The sequence below is a fragment of the Enoplosus armatus genome, chromosome 1 (genome assembly GCF_043641665.1).
Source record: "Enoplosus armatus isolate fEnoArm2 chromosome 1, fEnoArm2.hap1, whole genome shotgun sequence".
Lineage (NCBI taxonomy): Eukaryota > Metazoa > Chordata > Actinopteri > Centrarchiformes > Enoplosidae > Enoplosus > Enoplosus armatus.
The window spans coordinates 5847325-5867491 of NC_092180.1; the positions used below are offsets into that span (position 1 = coordinate 5847325).

Consider the following 20167-nt stretch of genomic DNA (forward strand, 5'->3'; position numbering starts at 1 on the left):
GGTGGTGACTTTTCATCTAGAGCCACCAACAGGTCAACGTTTTTACTTATTCAGGGTTAGGGTTAGCTCAGCTGTACATAGCATGTTAAAAAGCTTAACTATGGTGAACATCTGCATGTTAGCATCATCACTGTGAGCGTGCTGATGTTAGTATTTAGCTCAAAACACCACTGTGCCTTCAGTCTCACAGGGAGTTACATTTGCCAATCTGTAGGGTACGGCTATTTTCTTTTCTTTGAATCACTATTGTTTATTAAAACACATCCGTGTTGGCTCAGGACTCCGTTATCAGTCGGGATTGAAAAGTAGAGCAACGTTCATGCACTTGCAGTGATTATGTCATGGTGTACAGCCTCCCGGTCAACCTTTCACCTACTTTCTCTCTCACACTGACAGCCGGCATTTGTGTTGACGGAGGCAACGCTCGTGGGAAGGGGAACCGTCGTCAAAATATTACAGGTAACGTCTGACACAAACTCTTACTGTTGTTTTCACGGCACTTTAATACATACACTAATACAACAAACCGGAAGAGGACCCAGCTGTGAGAGAAGGTCGACTGACTAGCCGCTGTGTTAGCTTTGAAACTGAAATTAGGATGAGGAAGAGCCGGGGGGGGGCGTTTATGTCAACTAGCTAACTAGCCAACAACCGGTTTAGCTCCTTCTTCAAAGCTAAAGGCTAACGGCTAAACATGTGACGTTATTAAATTAGCAGTTAAGCTGTTGTCATATACACGGAAGTGAACAACACGAAGTAACAGGGCGGGTAGCTTTTGTTCCCACACTTTTTTTTCTTCTTGTTTATCTACAAAAGCTTGGTTGAGTTCAATAGATGTATGTTGTGTTGTGTGCTAATCAAACTCAAATCCACCCGCTGGTAGTGATGTCACAGCTTCAATAACTAGCTAGTTAAAGGAAACCCCAAGTAAGAGATGGCTGCTATACTTACCGCAAGTAACAACAAGTAAGCAAACACGCACCCACACTTAAACAAAGAGGATGATAGACCATGTATTGGATTTAAAATGCTGCACAAAACACTTACAACAACGCAAACAGATGGGCACACTTCTTATAGTACATTATAGTATATTGAACAACTTTGGGTTTAGGGACTGTTGGTCCAGGCAAAACAAGACATTTGACACTTTAGGCTCTAGGAAATTGTGATGGGAACTTTTCAGTTTCCTGATTTTTTTTCTGCCCTTGTTTACATAATTTGAGGCTACTAATGTGTCTGGCACAGGGGTGCTTTGTATTGTGTCTTTTAAAATAATAGCTGCTATTTTGTACTGCAGCTTTGCCCAGATCTTACCATCACACAGTCAGCAGACCAAGCCTAGAAACTGCCTCTGTTTGGCACAACGACCAGTCACACTATCCAAAGCCCCTTGAAAATGCAAGCACATTTTGAGCTGTATCCGATGAGCTTGGCATTGTTCATAAACAAGTATAGCAGCATGATTTTGCTTCTTATATTGGCCAGTAAATAGGTATGACACAAAGTGACAAATACAATCAGTTCATTATTTTACGTTCCTCACATTGGCTCATTGGCAGATTAATTTTGTGGCGTTCAGACAGTTTATTTGTTGACAATTCGTTAATTTAGCTTGGAGACTCCTAATGTTGATACCTTGATACATTTGGTTTGTTATCTATCCCAAGTCATTAAATTAAATTAATAAAAAAACAAAACACATTAAAATTAAACACATTAATGAAAGGCGGCAGTGCGTGATTCTCTCTTCTCATTTTTTCATTTTATTGCTTCCCTTTATCATTAACTACAGAGTTGGTGGCCTTTTCTGATCCGGAGATATAGTTGCCTGGAGGGAACCATTCAGAAATGTGGATGAGTACATTTGCACGTTTCGCCCTGCCTGCCCTGCAGAGGAGTACCTCTGCCATGGCCTGCCAGGCTCTGAGGGCTTGTCGTAGACCAGGGCAGGCTGCAGGTCCACTACCCTGTTGTCTGACTTCGATGCAGCTTCGTGGGCAGCAGACACTGGGGTCAGCCTCCATCCCTCTGGCTCGCCAGTCAGTGAGGCACGTCCGGGCTCTGGATGAAGAGAGGCTGATGGAGGTGGAGTGGGAGGATGGAGGCCACAGTCTGTACCCATTCACCTGGCTGAGAGACAACTGCCAGTGTCCGCTGTGCACCCTGGAGTCGGCTCAGGCCCGGAAGCTGTTGATGTCTGATCTTGATATCCACACAGGAGTCGACGTCGTGGAGGTCACCAATGACAACAAGGTAGACTGCAGTAAGGTTTGATGCCATAATTCTTTTGTGGATTGCCTGTCCAGGGACTGCTGATGAAGCTGATGTAGCTATACGGCTAACTCTAACAAATAAATAAAAAATTCAGAGTTACACACTCAATATGAATGTTCTATATTAAGAGAAAAAGATGCATGTTGAAATTATTACCCACACTGGATGTGTAAATGTCCAATACATTTTACAGACTCTACATTCTAATTCAACATTAACTTCCTTTTAAGTACTGTAGTTCTAGTTACGCACAGTTTTATAATTCCACTGGATGGTAATATTGGATTGGGTGCATTTTAACTTTCATTTTCATTTACAGTTAATCTTGTAAAAACTAAACCTCCAAAACCCTAAATCACATTTCACTATTTCTCCAGCTATCACGTCATTATTGTTGTAAGACTAATATAATATGATACTTCCATAGTGCAGTGTTTTGAAGTTACTAGGCATTTTTTCATTGTTCATTACCGTCTTAAACAACACAACTCATACTTTGCTGACTGTTTGATGGCAGCTGCCTGGTGATAAACTGTGAGGTTCTGTGAGGTAAGATGATCTAATTCTGGCAGAAGCACACGTTCAGCCTGACCTTTAAGTCCTCCAAAGGAACCACCTTTGTGAGCTGCGTCCTTCAGATGATTCAGCCCCTGCTATAAACTATAAACAGATGGCTTTGACGTGACAGTGTTGCCAAGCTACCTGTGCAATTTGCTTTTGTTGAAAAAAATCCAACGGAAAAAGTTTCCTGTATTGTTTTCTGTTTCCTGCACCAAGATTTACTGGGTATCCTATTATATGTGTTGTAAGTACCAGTACCAACTATGGTTTCATGCCTTCCTCCTCTGGCTTTAGAAACGATTAGATGGCGGCCTTGGCCAAAAGCCTCCACAAGTATTAAAAAAGCAGATGCTAAACATAGGAAATCCTCATTTGAAATGAAAAAAATAAGTTAGATTTTTTTGTATGCATTTCTTTCTCAGTTTTATGAACCAAAAGAGCACCTTCCAAAGCGTAAACTTTAAGGGGCAGACCATTATTCTGTCAACAAAGACGGTTGTCACTTACTGTTTACTTGAAAGAGAGACAGTGCCCTCTCAGTTCATGGCTTATAATAACAAAATATTAAGAGGTGGAAACATGGAAAAAGAGCTAAAACATTTTGGCCAGTTTGAATCAATAAGCTTTTTGTCTCCTCACAGGTGTCCATTGTGTGGCCCGACCAGCACACCAGTGTGTTTGACGCAGAGTGGCTGAAGAAACGCTGTTTCTCTTCTGCTGCCAGACAAGCAATGCAAGAAGAGCTTTTCCTCAACGGTGAGTCTAACTTTTTTTATTTTTCATTTGGATTATGTGTGTTTAAGAATTTCATGTAATTAACTGGTACTGGGGACCACTGCCTCCATGTAGGTTCAGCTGCTTGCTGTAAGCGCTCTACAGGAATGTCCATGTCATTTGTATCTATATGAGGGTGACTTAAACAACAGAAACGCCTCTCTATATAATGCAATATAGGTCAAAAGCACCACAAACTACAGCCTCCAAAATGGTCACACAGTTTCAACAAAAACTGCACGTAATAACCTTCATGGTGGTAGGAGTTATTGCAGGACTGTTGTATTAGACTGCATTCATTTTAGCTAGGTGTACCTAAAAAAGTGGCCGCTGAGTGTATGTGCGAGAATGTGCTCATCTCCTCCCACATGTATTTACCATGTGTATGCACACATGAAGTCAGTGGTGATGTACTAATAAGATGAAAAAATACACATAATGCATACTAACTGCTGACAAAACAGGGCCTTGCTAATTGGACTGCACTGGTCTGAAACTAATGATTAGTCTCTAATTAATCCTGTTGTTAATGTAATGGTCAAAGAGATGATTTTCAAAGGAGGCCATAAATCACAACGCAGCTGTTAACAGGATGAACAAACTCTGTCATGAAAGTGTTACCTGCTTGTACATAAATGGCAAACTAGCAGCATGAAGCTCGTCACAGATGACACTTTCCATACTGTGATCACATGCCATTACGAATGTCATATTTCACATTGGATACTCATTAGCATCAAAAGCCCCAAAGTATATCCTCACATCTCGGTCCGAAATCTCCAAAAATCTGTGTTAAATCCAAGCAGCCCATTAAGACTGTCAGTTATTTTTCAATGTGATGAAATAGTCTGTGCCATCGATTTTGACTTTTTATCAATAACACATGCACTGTAGTTCATTGCATTGTAGTTCATGTGTTTTGCATATTTTCCTTCCTCTGTAACCACATTGGAAAGTGTGTAATTGTGTAATTTTCTGCATGACATTTAATGTCTGTTTTTAAAGTCAATATAAAAATGGAAGTGCAAGACTTTCTGCTTTAGCAGTGTTACAGATAAACACAGTAATTTCACTATTACATTATCACTTCTATGCTTTATGCATACATCTCTGCTGTCTAATCCTTATTGGTTTATGAAAGAGTATGTCTGGGTTTCTCTGCTGAAATGAATTTCACCGTGACATTAGTGTAAAATAACAAAGTGTTGTTTGTGATTTTGCTCTGGATTGTTTTGTGTCTTTTTTTATGCACTTCAGAGGTTTTGGAAAAGCTGATTTTTGCATCAGTGGTTAAGGTTTGAGTTAGGGTTAGGTTAAGGTTATGTGTGTGTGTGTGTGTGTGTGTGTGTGTGTGTGTGTGTGTGTGTGTGTAGCTGTTATAATGAAAATTAGTGGAATTTCTCTGCTAACCTTTCCTCAGGAAAAAAAGATGCCCCTGATTTAAACTCTTCTTTCCACACATTTTTTTTCTCTGTAACATAACATGGTTGTTAAGGAAGTTTTTTTCTAAAGGCTGGAGAGAGAAGTCATTTTACAGTACATTTACAATGGCCCAATACGCTTTACAGTCTGCCAGACAGCAGATGAGAAAGTTTAGCTGTGGAACAAGGTAGCAGCATTTCAGCGGAGCGGGGGATGGACTGTAGTCGGTTTGTGTACACACACGTGGTCCTGAAGGACCCACAGGGCTGAGCGGCTCCTGCTCTGTTCCAGACTGATTAAGGTTATAAGTGTGTGTCTGTGTTGTAGAACTCCTTCATTCATGTTGAAGTGTAAACAGATCCCCCTCATAGCAATTTACAGACAGATAGTCATTTTGTAGTGTAGATTTTTGCAGCCATTCTCAGCTCAGAGCCAGGAGCGCTCCTGGAAGACACTGCTAAGCTCACACACCAAAACACAATACAAGATGACGTGCGCACACACACTCTCTGGGTTTAATTATTTCCTCCTGAGCGCCAGTCTGAAATTCCTTGCACCGAAAAAATACTGGAAAGCTCTAGTCTGCTACATACTCAAAAGATGGATGATGAACAGCGTTCACCTCTTAGGACTTTGCTCATATTCTCGCTGCTTACTTCTCCACGATGTTAACTCGCTGAAGCGTAGTCCACAGTTTGAATTTCTGTTTCCTTTTTCATGCAGTGCACCTAGATTTTACAGGCCCAAGTATGCCTGTTAAAGTGTTCTCAACAGTGAAAGTAAGCGCACACGGGACACTGTGAGGTCAATATGAAAATTGGAGCTCTGGGAATATTATTGAGCCTGTACTATACCTCCTGCTTTTATGTCTGAAGTAATGTAATGTTTTTTTTTCTTCTGCTTTTACCGTTTCTATGGAGTTGTGCAACTGAAACCGCAGTATGTAGTTCAGCAGCAGCTATTATTGGAGTGAGACAAGGAACTAGTACTACTCAAGGGCACTTATTACATTATAAAGAAAACGTTTATTATACTGCCCCATATATAAAAATTGACTAGAATTGTTGAATTTGTCCTTCTTATATATATTTTAGAATAGTTTTTGATGGAGTTTGCAAATGTTCAGGTCAACCTCAGGATTCAGTTGATAAATGAGCGATTTCCCATTTTCCATCATTCTCAAGACCGTAAAAATAACTTTTAAATGACTCTCCATACATCATAACTGTTCAGTCAGTTCTTCAGGTAGGCCATTATTTTCAAATGTCCACTGTAGCGTATTGGATGCACATGTGATTTTATTGTCCTTGTACATCTACTCCAGACAAAACTGAACTGAGATGCAGCATGTCTGCGTGTGAAACAGGGTAATGCAGTGGACCTTCTGAGAGGCTGACGTCTGTATAAATGTGAGCCTCGTTCAGACCCCCTTCTGCCTCTGCCATATGGAAAACTGATTTAGAGTGAGGGTCAAGAAAAGATCTGCATGTTCTTACCAAACACAAGCTCACCGTTGTTAGTATTTCCTTCCTTGGGAACGAACAAATCCCAGAGCCTGTAGGTATGTGTAACCAGGAATTTAAACTCAAACTGCTTTGTGTCTGAGACTGAAGAGTTCTTACAGACTTTTTCATACTAAATCTCTAATATCCCAATATACAGTTCTTATTTTTTGGATGTTATATTTTAGTTTTTTACTTTCTATTGAGTTTTACCACTTTTTTTTTACATGTTTGGTTTCTTTTTCCTTAGACAAACGTTTTTATGGGCCACTCAGTAGCTGGCATCTTTAGTCAAGATCATAGTAATTTAATGGGTCAACTACTATGTGACAAGCTTGCTGTCAGATTTATTGGCTTTTATCAAACACCTTCATCACTGTAATTGTCAACAGAGTCGAGTATTAAATCTCATTCGTAGATGTGTTCAGGACCTTTGGAATTCACACGTGCCTCTTTCTTGCTGGCATGTGCACTTTGAACCTTTCACGTCACTTTGAGGAGAGTGACGATGCTGAATTGCTCTCGGGAACACCAAAAGCTTCTGTCACTCACAGCCTTATCTGCAATGACTCTTCCTTTCACCGATAAATCTGTCAGTGATTTACTCAAACAGCTGCCAGATGCTTTTAATATTTTGAACCATGTCATCGTCTCAGGCCTCCCATTTTTCGCTTGTCATGTTTATTTAGTCGAGGTGGGAATCATGACTAATTTCATGTCGCTGGTATTTAAAAGATGTGAAACGGGTTAAATGGATTTTTAGAAAAATATAAATATGCCTAAACACATAGCTCACAGCCTTTTTTTCACACACTTATCCACCTGCTCATCCACTTTAGCTCACGCTTAAAAAAAGTCTGTCTTCTTTCCGAGATGCCTTTACGGCCATTCTCGAATGTGGAGTTGAGTAACAAAAGAGCTGAAAGGTTTTCGCCTCTGTTTACTATAATTGTTTGCAGATTGTTTTTGTTCCTCTAGTTCCTCCAGTTGATTGCTAATTTTACATGTTAGTAGCAGGACAAAAGCAGAGTTGATACACTTTTGTTTATCCTAAAGAGTACAGTATAAACACTTAAACATATTTCTGATTAAACTGATGCATTGTTCTTGATTTTATTCTAGAAAGTTCATTCTTGACCTTCGACACGTGTTCATCAACATTTCACCTAAAGTTTTGCAGAGGATGCAGCCTCTTAGTTGGGACACAGCTAGAAATGGCCACTTTTATTGTCCCACAATTATATATTTCTATATAAAAGCTCATAATAGTCACAAAATATAATACAAGTATTTAAAAGCTGAAGGAATGTAGATATATGCTGGACATTTTTTGTGAAATGTATTGCTGGAAGCTTTCTCAAGAGTGTGATTGACAGGAAACAATGATGACACTACAGGTGCGATGAGATTTCTCTCACTGTAACAGCTGTCCCTGATATATCCTCCTCCGGCCTGCCAAAAAAAAATGTCCCTAGTTATTAGTCACAGCCAAAAATGTGAAATATTTCTAACCTTAAGTTGTAGATTGTCTGTCAAAACGTCCCTGGCACTTCACCATGTCTTTACCTCAACTATCTGGTCTTTATCAATCTTTGCATGAAAATCTCTGTGAAGCTGTCAAAAGTCTGACAAAGGCCATACATGCCCTAAATACTGGGTGGAAAATATTCCTCATCAGTGTGTACTGTATAGTAGGCTGTGACACTATTTGTGGTACTTGTTAATACATTCAGATACCAACACAGACAGATGATCTCCAGCAGGCTTGAAAACTGTAATGATTCGTCTTGTCTACCATAAATCAGTTAGAGCTGATCCAGAACTCTGCTGCCTGAGTGCTGACTAGGACCAGAAGAAGAGCAAACATCGCACCCATTTTAAAGGCCTTACTCTTGTTGCTTGTTTTTGTAGTTTTTACTAAAAAGCTATAAAGAATAGCACTTTTGAACAAGTATTTTTAATTGTTTTGAAGTGTGCAGCAGCTTTTAGCTCTCCCGCTCCAAAACTGTAACGCTCAAATGATGATTTCCACATCCACGTAGCAGTTAGTAACATGTACATTTTGTCATACATTTCTACTGGCCGATACATTTCTTAGTCATTTGCAAAGCACATTGATCTGCACATACCGGTACAGATATAGGTGCTTGTAGATTGACCAGTTTTCTTTGTAGTTCTCTTGGCAGTAGTTTGCTGTGTGGCTTGTGTCATTGTGGATATTTTAACGCCTTCATTTTGAGTTTTGAATACAGTGTACGTCAATTACTGTTCCATTTGGATTGGACAGTTACCGTAAACTTCCTGACCAATTGGTCCGAGGCTCTCCTAAACAGACTCAGCTGAGTTTAGACTTTTCTCCATTAGGTCTACTGACTGACTCTATAACTCAGCCAAGTAGCAGCTGATTTGTCATTTCCCTGTCTGGCTGGTGTTTCCCCCGTTGCCATCTGGTCTGAATTTAGCCTTCTATGTCATCACTCGCCAGTTGACAGAAAGGCTCCTGGAAACATAGCTGTGGAGGTCCATCCATGGAAAAACTTTTTTTCCAAACCTGACTATCACTTCATATACCAGCATAAGCAGGACGGACTTTTCAAACACGTGCTTACATACACGTGTACACGCTGTGTTATCAGCCTGAAAGGAATTTGAGGAATCTAAGCAAACTATGACTTGAGTGTTTTGATGTGTCAAAATTAGCTTTTATCATTGTGCAGTGTGCTATAATGGACTGCTGAGGGCTTTAGCAACTCGGATGTGTCAAAAATAATGGTGGTCAGCCAAACCTTCCACATATCAGATGTCTCTTTCAAGACAAGTTGGGCTTCCTCTAACAAATGTCACTATTTTTTGCCCACACACAGTTTACTTTTTACAGTTTATTCCTGTAATTCCTTCACGGATCAACTGTATTTGGGTTAAATCCCTTTTCTTTGTCATCTCTTTTGAAATTTCAACACCTTTACGTCAGACTGCATGGAAAGCTTGGTGATTATAATGTTTGGATTTTTCATTTCTCTGGCAAGCCCGACCTCCTGCTTGGCACTTTAGATAATACTGAAAGCATTGAGTAAAAGTTGGCAAAAAGGACATCATTTGAGAAACTACTGCAAGGCTCAGTAGGATTTTGGGAACCTTCACTTGCTGATGGAGAAAGAGTTGAGTTTGGATTAGTGTGCGGAGGGCCTGCAGCTCTCCAGTGAGAAAACACTGCTCGCTCTGTCTCCTCCAAACTGGGAGTGCAGAGGTTGGCTGTTCTGTCTTCCAGGTATGTTTCATAGATAAAGGTGTGTTTGTCGAATTAGTGGAGGGTGGAATGAGTTCCCTGCAGCCCCACTGATATACACACACACACACACACACACACATTATGTACACTATGAAAACATAAACATACATGCTAATTGCTGATAGGAATATAACTGGAAACAGTTTCTTTTTTATTTGTCAAATGTCTAGACTCATGGGTCTGGTAATAATAGGATTATTTATGAAACTTCTCACAGTATAAAACCAATAGTTACCATAAGGCTTGCAATGACTGCATCAACATTTTCTTCAATAATACATTTGTCGATATGGATATAAATAACAACACATTACCAAATATGGTGCTAATCCCTCTTTAAAACAAATAATTTAGTTGCTCCAAGTTGTCAGGCTAATTTAGTTTACACTAATGAATGCACAACATGTTGGCAGTATGGTAATGTAATGGGTGCCATGTCTTCTCAAGAACACTAATCATTAATCATTAAGCAGATTTTGTACTTGCAGCTGTTTACAAGCTGAGTTGTAAACCTGGTTCAAATAAGAGTCGGTGATCTGTAGGCACTTACACATGTATTAACAGAGATGAAACAATGATTTAACAGTGATTACTTGCTGTGATTAATGAGAGAGTCAGTCAAAAGATGAGTTGTGGTGGAAGAAGTATTCAGATCTTTTACTTAAGTAAAGATAACAATAAAAACAAAAAATTTTTAGTAAAATTCCTGCGTTCATAGATAGTACATAGTTAATGTATGTATATATATATATTTATAATGCAAGACGATGGATCTCTGAGTTTTATACTATAATATGATACTATTGTATATTATATTATTGGATTATTATTACTGATGTGTTAGTAGCATTTTACTGTTAATAGTTGGTCAAGGCGCTAATTTTTATATTTGTCTTATATAGTTACTGTTTAGTTTAATTTATAGAAATGCATCATCTTATAAGATCATCATATGTTTTGTATATATGATATATTGTAATATAAGTAACTGGTAACGGCAGCTGTTGCATAAATGTAGTGGGAAGTTACTCTCTGAATTGTAGTGGAGTAGAAGTATAAAATAGCATGACATGATCCTTGAAATCTGTACCTGAGTACATTACTTAAGTAAATGTACTTGGTTACATTCCACCACTGGCTTTATTGATACTGACACATCACTATACTACTTGGGGATCAAGTCGCAGCTGAAATAAGGCAATCTTATTATGTTTTGTTTATTTCTCTAAAATGTGCTTCTCTTATGAACAGCTTCTTTCTAAAAAGGCTGTTCGTGCCCATCTGGCTGTGAGCCCTCCACTGTGCATTCCACAGACGGCCCATTGAAGTGAGCTGATCCGAGATCTGTGATAAAACTTAACCAAGTCAAAACAAAAGCTCTCTGGATAGCTGCAGTGATTCAAACAGGGCTTTGAATGCGCTCCCAGCTGCAGAGGAGAGCAACGCAGCCCTCTGAGCTTAAACAGCGCACAGTGAGGGGAGAGCCAAACTGCCATGAGCTGCCTGACAGCCACAGGAGCCGCGGCTTCAGGTTTCCTCATCTGGAAAAGCCACTGTAGCAGACCACGACCGAGAGGGAAACAGGACAGGGATTATGCACAAATACTATCTTGTCAGAGGTGTCCCTTCTAGCACATGCCAGCACAGTCCTTCCTATGAAAACAGCAGTGATTTTACACAAATGAGCAAATTAACTTGAACCTGCAATAACTTTGACAAACCACCTTTTAAGTTGGTGAATTTAGTAAACAGTTGCTTATTTACATATCCAGCAGTCACGGAGCAACATTATCATTCATTTGGAGTCGTGCTTCTGGCCTCTTTTAGCCCTGTTTTTGAGCAGGTAGTGTACAGTGGGTTTTTAGAGCTTGTTCGCTGAAAACGGTAAGACTGAACCAAAACAGTACATTTATGGGCCGAAAACAAAACTACATAAAGTCAAGAGATTGACATTTATTACATCACTGGATTATTACTACTAATGCATTAGCATAAAAGCAGCATTTTAAGACATAAAAAGCAAACTAAACAACATCAAATCACATGTAAGATGATGCAGCATAAATGAAAGGAAATCTAGTAAAAACCATGACAGGACACATACAAACACAAGCAGAACAACCAACAAGACCAAAGATCACAAAGGAGAAACACAAAACTATAGTCCTGCAAGCAAATACCAATAATGCAATACATTGTATTCAGTAAATGAATCATGTTTTAAATGAAACCTTTAATCTGAAAAGTAGCTGTCACATAACTGCAGTGGAGTAGAGTATTTCCTTCTGAAATAAGGTGGAATAGAAGTACAGGAAATACGCAAGCAAAGTACAAGTACTTCAAAACTGTACCTTAGTACATTACTTAAATAAATGTACTTTTCTGCTCTGAATTTGACTAAATTTGTATGTACAGCAGTTCGGGTGACAAGGCCCTTGTTTGTTCTTTAATCAGCGGCCAGTGTGAGCTGACCAGGCAAAAAAAAAAAGAGCCTCTTGTGATCCTTCACATCTAAGGTTTGTGATTAGCCTTCCCAGTTAAAAACAAGCGTGTGTGAGGAGCTCATTACATGATTAAAAAGCAGATATTCATGCAAAGTTCTCAACTTTTGTTCGACCCGGCCGCCACAGTGTGAACTCACTCGACAGCAGCGAGCGTGGTGAGTGTTCACAATGAGATTCGAGCTGAAATGCAGTCAGAACTGCACAACTGATGTATATGCGCACTGCAACCAGCGGCCTTTGTCACATGGGACACCCTGAAACACGGTGTGCCTGTACAAGACATCCAGGTCCAGTTTCACAAGAGTAATTGTAACATTCAGGCTTGACCTTTGCCCCAGTTTCTCAGTCCGTGCCTTTGTTTCTCTCCGCCCTCTTGACAAGTTTTAACAAGCAGGGGGTTCCTGAACCTTTGAACTGTGCGGCCAGAAGCTGATTATTTGTGACAACAGCCTGGAGGGAGGTCTGCGAGTCATGATGATCACTGTGTTTCTGACTGATGTTGCATCTCTGGGTGCTTTGAGCCTCGCTGCCTTTGAAAAGACGAGGCTCTGAAATTCCTCGTCACCAGTTAATGTCTGTCTGTTGCAACTGTTAATCTCGATGGTCTTCAGTGTGAACAGACACATTGTCTTTTAATGTTTTTGACACTTTGGAGAACGATAAATTATGCATGAAGTTCAGCAAGCCCGCCTTGCTTTGTGTCCGTCTCCTGCAGGCTTCAGCCTTATAATCTGTTTGTGATGCAGCCGTTTGGAAAGTTGTTTTGATGTTGGTGGGTACTGAAAAGAGACACAAGGAGGAGCCACAAACATCAGACAGGTACACAATCTCCTCAGCTAAACCCTCCCCCTCCTCCTCCCCCTCCCGAAAATGTACTTAGCAGCTGTTTTCTGTGGAAGTCACTGGAGAGAGGCTGCATGGAAAAAGGAGTCGAGCCAGCTGGGTGGAGAGCTGTGGGAGGATTTTTTCCACTTCTGTCTGTCTGACGGAGACGGGCTGATTTTTCTCAGCAAGCTATTCATCTTGAAGTGTGCAGACAATCGCATGCAGTTTCAAGCTGCAAAGTTTTCATACAAAAGACACAGGAGACCAACAATAAAGTTATAAATTAATTGTTTCCTTTTTGTAACAAAACAAACAAAAGTCTGTCACACTGCGAACCACTTCTAATATAGTTTTTTCAAAGTTTACTTTTATTTGTAGGCCTGAGAAATTGCATCTTCACCTTGATAATGCGTTTTATTTGATAGAAAGTGGGTGTTCATAGTTGTTTTCTTGATTTCCTTTCTCTGTAGGGCACCAGACACTTCAACACTTTCCAAACATCATTTGACATTCTTTAAGGCATCTCGGAAAAACAGCATGTCCTAAAGGCGGTGTAGTGTGTTGATGGAAAGTATAAAGGAATGGGTATGCTCTGTAGCTCATCCCTGCTGTACAGCTAGAAGCTTCTTGTCCATTTTTATCAGTTGAACCAAACAATGGGAAAACGGCGACGTGGGTCTGTTTCAGTGAAAACATTAAGTATCTGTGTAAAGGGGCCGTCTGTACCCTTAACTTTTAAATCATTTATGTGCTGCTGTGATTATTCCTGTCTGTAAGACACTGTAAGAAAGAATACAATGATATCAATCATAGCTGGTTGTGATACTGATAGTATCCCTATGGGAATGCTTGTTTCAATTATTTATTATTACTTATCTACTCTTTTGTCCTAAGCTGGTCGCTGTATGTGAGATGTTGTCTTGTTTCTGTTTGTTTCGTGTGAGCTCACCAAACCAAGTCCCTATCGACTATGTTGAATGGCAATAAAGTATTGAATCTCAATTTTAAATCTTAATTTCAAGCTTACATTGGTGAATTCTCAATCATTATGCCTGTGTAAAAACCTGCCAATATCCTCTTAAATACAACAGGCGTTTTTATTTCTTTATGTGGCATAGAGTGGCGGTGCATTTAAAGAAAGAACGTGCAGATTCTTACAGGTTCTTCAATGAGGGAGAAGAAAAAACTGAATGCAACATCTGATATAAAGTGATCTGAAGTTGCTATGATACAGACAGAGTTCTGTTCTAGTTGTTTGTTTAACAGTGCAGCTACAGCACAGTGCAAGGACTGTCACTGTCGGGTGGAAAAGCTTCGTGTTGGTACATTGCAGACGCAGCTTATTTCTTGTCAAACAATCAAAAAGAAACTTCTGTATTTATGTAAATCTCAGCTAAGATGAAACAACATTTCTTCCATGTCCTTCTCATTTCAGAACGTTATTATTGGGACTCCAAACTACGTATTCCCACAGCTGACTACCAAGAAGTCCTCCATGACGATAAGGCCACGCTGGCCTGGCTCCTGGCCCTGCGTCGTGTTGGCATCGTCTACCTGAAGGGGGCTCCAGCAGAGCAAGGCCAAGTGGCCAGACTCGCTGAGAGGATTGGCTATCTCAGGCTGACATTCTATGGGTAAGACTCCGTAACGTTCATCCTTTTTGCTCTAGTCATCCTCAGCCAAGCCACTGTTTAATAATCGGACTCCCCTCTAAATCTTGAACTGCTGAATTTTCCGACCGATCATATTTTAGCTGGAGCACAGCCCAGAGAGTGTTTTTAGTAAAAATTAGATACAAAAGAGCCTTATTTACACCCCTTTTCCAGGGAGTCAGGAAAAAAAGCAGCTAGATATTTTGATGAAAGAAGTTCTCAGATTCTCACTTTACAACATTAATGTTTAGGAAAATGTGTCCACTCGTCAATTATCTGTAGCTTTGATTCATTTTGGTTCCATGGAGAAGCTTAGAGGGTGTCTGTTGGCCCTTTCAACACACCATAGTTCATCACTTTGACTTACTGCAGTGCTGATTACTTGAGGACAGAGACGGGAAAAACAACCTTAAAGCGTTCCAGTTTTTTTTAAGCCAGAGGAATTACCTGGTGCACTCAGTCAGAACAGAGGTTTGGAGCGTAAAGCTTTTCCACTGCCAGAGGATGAGCTCACACTGTTGGAAGTAAAGCGACTGCAGACTAAAGCTGAAGGCCTGCCATCAGAAAAACTAGACTGTTTTACGAGTCGGGCATCCAAACGAGGCACGCAAACAGAACATGGAAGATAACTTTACCTCATTAGTGCTCGACTCCTGCTGCATCTCAATGAAGTGTCTACTTCAGAGGCTAGAGCCTAAGCATTCCTGTGAAGCTGCCCAGTTTCGCCTCAGGGATTCCTGCAAAGTTCATCTCATCTCATCCTTTTCTCCACACAGCCTAATTGTCGCCGCTGATCTTCTAAAGCCAAAGTTAAATAATTAATGTAAAGTTTATTAATGAATGTTATCTTTGTCCTCAGGCACACATGGCAGGTCCAGGATAAATACATGGCAAACAATGTAGCCTACACTTCAGGAAAGCTCAGTCTCCATACAGACTACCCTGCATTACACTTCGCACCTGGAGTGAGTAAAATCGGATCTGTATGGTCTATTTAGAGGATTCAAATGCACTCAACAGATATGGTATCACTTATGAATTTATGTGCCGCTTTTATAAGTTTCTTTCAACTGCTGGCATTTGGCTTTTATGTTGTTGCAGTTGTAAAACGAACATTTGTGCGGCATGTGTGTGTCGGGCTGTTTATAGGTGCAGTTTCTGCACTGCATCAACCAGGCAGTGGAAGGAGGGGAGAGCGTGGTGGTGGACGGCATCCACATGGCCGAGCAGCTGCGGATAGAAGACCCAGAGGCCTTCCGGACACTCACCTCGCTCCGCGTGGACTTCAACGACTCGGGGACGGACTACTGCGACTTCATGCTGCAGTCCAAGAAATGCATCATCGAGTGAGTGGAGATGTTGGATCACCTGTTACTGTTTTATTCTCATACACACACACACACACACTTACTATATCTGTATGAAGCAGAGATTCAGACCCTGCAAAAACTGAAATGACATGCATTTAAAAAAAGAAATGCAGTGGTACACCTCACCAGTTACTGTGGGTTTGTGTGTGTGATTTGAAATGAAACACTGCCATCTGCTGTTCAGAATTATTATGTCCAATTGTACTCAATATGGCTTCCTCAATCACGTGGAAAGCCTTCACACAAGTGTGTTACAGCTGCATAATGATATCCATTGTGTTGGAGTGAGAACCACATTTGAGTCTAAGGTTCATGTGTCCACATACTTTTGGCCATGTAGTGGACCTTAAGCATAGAAATAAGCATAAATAAATGAGGCCTTTCAAATCCTTTCTGGGTAAAAGGGCTGGAACCAACGATTACTTGCATAATTGATGAATCTATTGATTATTTTCTTGATTAATTGATTAATCCTTGATTGATCCTGATAAAATGTCAGAAAATAGTGAAAAAATCCTGTCAAATTTCCCAGAGAACTAGATGGAATGTTTTGTCAATTAATCAATTAGTCTACTACAATTTTGATAATCAGTTAATCATTTAAGTTATTTTTCAAAATAAAATGTGTAAAGTGAGCACTGGTTTTCATAGTCTTCTATGATATTTTGGGCTGTTGTTGGATAAAACAAGACATTTGAAGGCATCACCTCTGGCACTGGGATCATTTTTCACTATTTTCTGAAATGTTATACCAAATTCAGATTATGCCAAATTAATCAGTAATAAAAAACAAATCACAAGCGCTACTATTGAATTTAGATGATGATTCAATGTTCAATTCAATTCAGTTAATGGTTAACTCATGATTCATATTAGTTTGACACTGAACTTCATCCTTCTGTCTGAGCAGTGTTAACGCTGAGGGCCGAGTCGAGAGGATAAACTACAACAACGCCACCAGAGAGTCGGTGCTGGACCTCCCCTTACATCAGGTACAGCCCTTCTACAGAGCACTGAAGGCCTATGTGGATATCATGAACCGACCAGAGAACGTGGTCACCTACAGAATGGAGCCAGGTTAGTGTGCACCTCTCTAAACTTTGATATAACATTACAAGTATAAGAAAATGCATCTGTAAAGCCCCTTAATCATGATTACAGTCTCGGAAGGTTTTATATCCCCAAACTTCTGATTGAGTGGATGAAAAATGAAATTAAGATGGAAGAAGAAATCCTTCAGAGAGAAGGATCCTCTACAGTGATGAACAACATCTTTGTCGTCATCAAGGTCACAATGACATCAGAGAGTCAATGTCATCTCTGTCACTGTAGACCAAATCAAATTAACCCAAGTCTGATGTAACCCTCGAAATAGTCACTGCTCAGCAAAGAGTCTGCAGCATGAAGCTACAGAGATGGAGTAATGATATTGTACCAAACATTAAGGACATTAAAGTGTCATGGAAAGCATCCATTCCGATGTCCCGTCCTTGAGGTTGCTTAAAGAGTTCAGTACGCTCCAAACAAACCTGTTGGTCCGTGTCGCCCGCAAGTGTTTGAACCTGGTTTACTAATTGCTGCACTCGAAGGTCATAGAGAAGTGCGAGGCGCGATGAAGTGACCACAGCAGGACTGTCAAACTTTGTCCACAAGTTGAAGTGATCTGCATGAGGCTGTAGTTTTTTTTTGTAACCTTTCAAAACCCCAAAACACAAGCAAAAGTGCAAGAAATGTATTAAACAGTCTGTTTAACTGCCTTGACCGAAGATGCAAACTTTAGCATGTTTCGCTAACTTGCTTACTACCTACAGTAATAACTGGTTGTTACTTCCGAGGCTATTTCATTAATGAACTACATAATTTTGTGGGGTTACTGGTCACAAATAACATAGCGCCTGTGTGGGAGCCAGTCGTGGGTGCTACTATGTCATAGTGTAGGTAACGTTAGCAGTAACTGTTAGCCGAGATAGCTTTAAGCTTCAGTTGGTCCTCATCTAAAAGCCTCTTGTATCATTAAAGTGAAAACATACTGTTTTGAAATAACAGTCTGATCTTAAATGTTTTCTTATACTAGGACTGACGAGCTCTACACTTTGATACAAGAACAATGTTGTTTAATTAATTCCATGTCAGGCTGATGACTTTTTGAGACATGCAGCTTTAGCTTCACTTTTTGAGCATGTTATCATGTATGTAGCCATCAAGTTCATAATTAAGACTCATTTTAAAACAAGTCAGCCGGAGTAGGCGTTTTCTACCAACTCATGGAACTAACTTTAGCTTAATTAGCTAGCTAGCTACAGCTTATAAAATCTGCCAGCAACAGTTCTGCTTATTTCAGTTAGCAGAAATGAGAAGCTGCTTAAAGAAAAAAATGACTCAGGATTTCTAGTGTTTAATCTGCCAATGTTATCATTGTGAACTGCATATGTGACTGAATGGAAAGCTTGACAGGCAGAAGCTTTTGATCCCTTCCAGTAGTTCTGCAGCTGACCCTGACCTCTCTGTGAATAAGGTGGGGCGAATGACTAAACTAAATTCTTACCGAGATGATCGTAGGGTCAAATGAAATATACCTCATACCCTCATTTCTGATCTTAGGGTGTTCTTGTATTTCAGGCGACATAGTGACCTTTGATAACTGGCGCCTGCTGCACGGGCGGAGGAGCTACATTAGCAGGCCAGACAGGTTGCGACACCTGGAGGGGGCCTACCTGGACTGGGACGAAGTCATGTCTCGCCTCCGGATACTCCGCCACTCGGTCCACAAGGACGCATGAGCTCCGGAAACACAGCCAAATATAAATGGGTAGCTTTACAGCCTTTGCGGAGAACCTAAACGACATTGGGTGGCTTTAATCTACAAGTTAAGATAAATGTTGCTATTAAAACGGTGAGATGAAGGAGGGCAAAGTGCAAAGACATTGAAATATCTGACAGCCGGTCAAGAGCTAAATCTCTGACTCTGACTGAAGTAGTCAAGAATCAAATCATAACGAAACAATATGATGAATTACACAATGATTTAGAGTAAGTTCCTTTTGATTGGTACAAAATCTAAATGATGACGACAACTTTTCAAACATGTAACAGTGCAACGCTGCAATGCAAAGATAAAGAAAAACACCTTGCTTTCAAATTTAAAAGGTGCTTCTGGATTAGTCATAGTGACTAGTGTCGTACTTTTTTATAAGCTTAAATTTAAGAGGTTTTATACATTGTCCTGGGTAATCCACATTATGATTATGATATTGTGTAATTTATACGTTTTGTAAGCTAATTTATCATTCCCAGTTCTGTGGTTAAATATTTGGCTCAAGACGTCCGGGCTGTTTCGGAAATCACTCCCTTTTTACTATATGATGCACTATACTCCGCCATTTTGTTTGACGATAAGTCATGAGTTCAAACTTTCTATTTATTTCTCGCTACATTATATAGTAAACTGCTGAGTGTCTATTACTGTATATCTCTATATACTGTATGTGTGCCAGCCCTGACGTCAATCGTGTTATCATACTTACTTCTTCTTACCGCCTGCTACAGTATTTTGCTACCTCTACAGTTTAATCCTGTGCCTACACAGAGGATGTGATGTCCTCGACTTTGCCTTCATTCTGTTGAGTTGCAGTCTGAATCCAGAATTGCCTTAAGCTACAGTACAGTAGATGAAGACTTGTACTTCTCTTCTTAACCCTAGTGGCATCTGGCCAAACGACGAGGTTTTGAGATACAGAGATACAGCCATGGTGGCTGTATACCACGTAGTAGTAGTAGTGATTTTTTTAAAGTATTCTTTTTGGAAAATTCCAAATAAATCCTGTAAAGACACATCAGATAATATGAAAAATGTATTGTCACAAAGCTAAAACCTGCCTCTTGTTTAATAAGTTGACATTTTGGAGATAGGCCCTATGGTTTTGAAACTCCTGCTGGTGTCTTGACTTCTGTTTGTGGTGGTCAAAGGACTGGAAAACCACATTGGGGAAAA

The 20167-nt window shown here is 40.1% G+C and overlaps 1 protein-coding gene across 1 annotated transcript; it reads left to right on the forward strand.

The window, feature by feature from the left end:
• The first annotated feature begins 402 nt into the window (after positions 1 to 402).
• bbox1 (butyrobetaine (gamma), 2-oxoglutarate dioxygenase (gamma-butyrobetaine hydroxylase) 1) lies at positions 403 to 20007 on the forward strand. Its single transcript, XM_070907940.1, has 8 exons — positions 403 to 459; positions 1796 to 2256; positions 3480 to 3594; positions 14590 to 14788; positions 15666 to 15771; positions 15956 to 16152; positions 17087 to 17253; positions 18796 to 20007. The coding sequence occupies exons 2-8, from the start codon at positions 1852 to 1854 to the stop codon at positions 18954 to 18956; spliced, it is 1350 nt and encodes a 449-aa protein (XP_070764041.1). The 5' UTR covers positions 403 to 459; positions 1796 to 1851; the 3' UTR covers positions 18957 to 20007.
• The last annotated feature ends 160 nt before the right edge of the window (positions 20008 to 20167 follow it).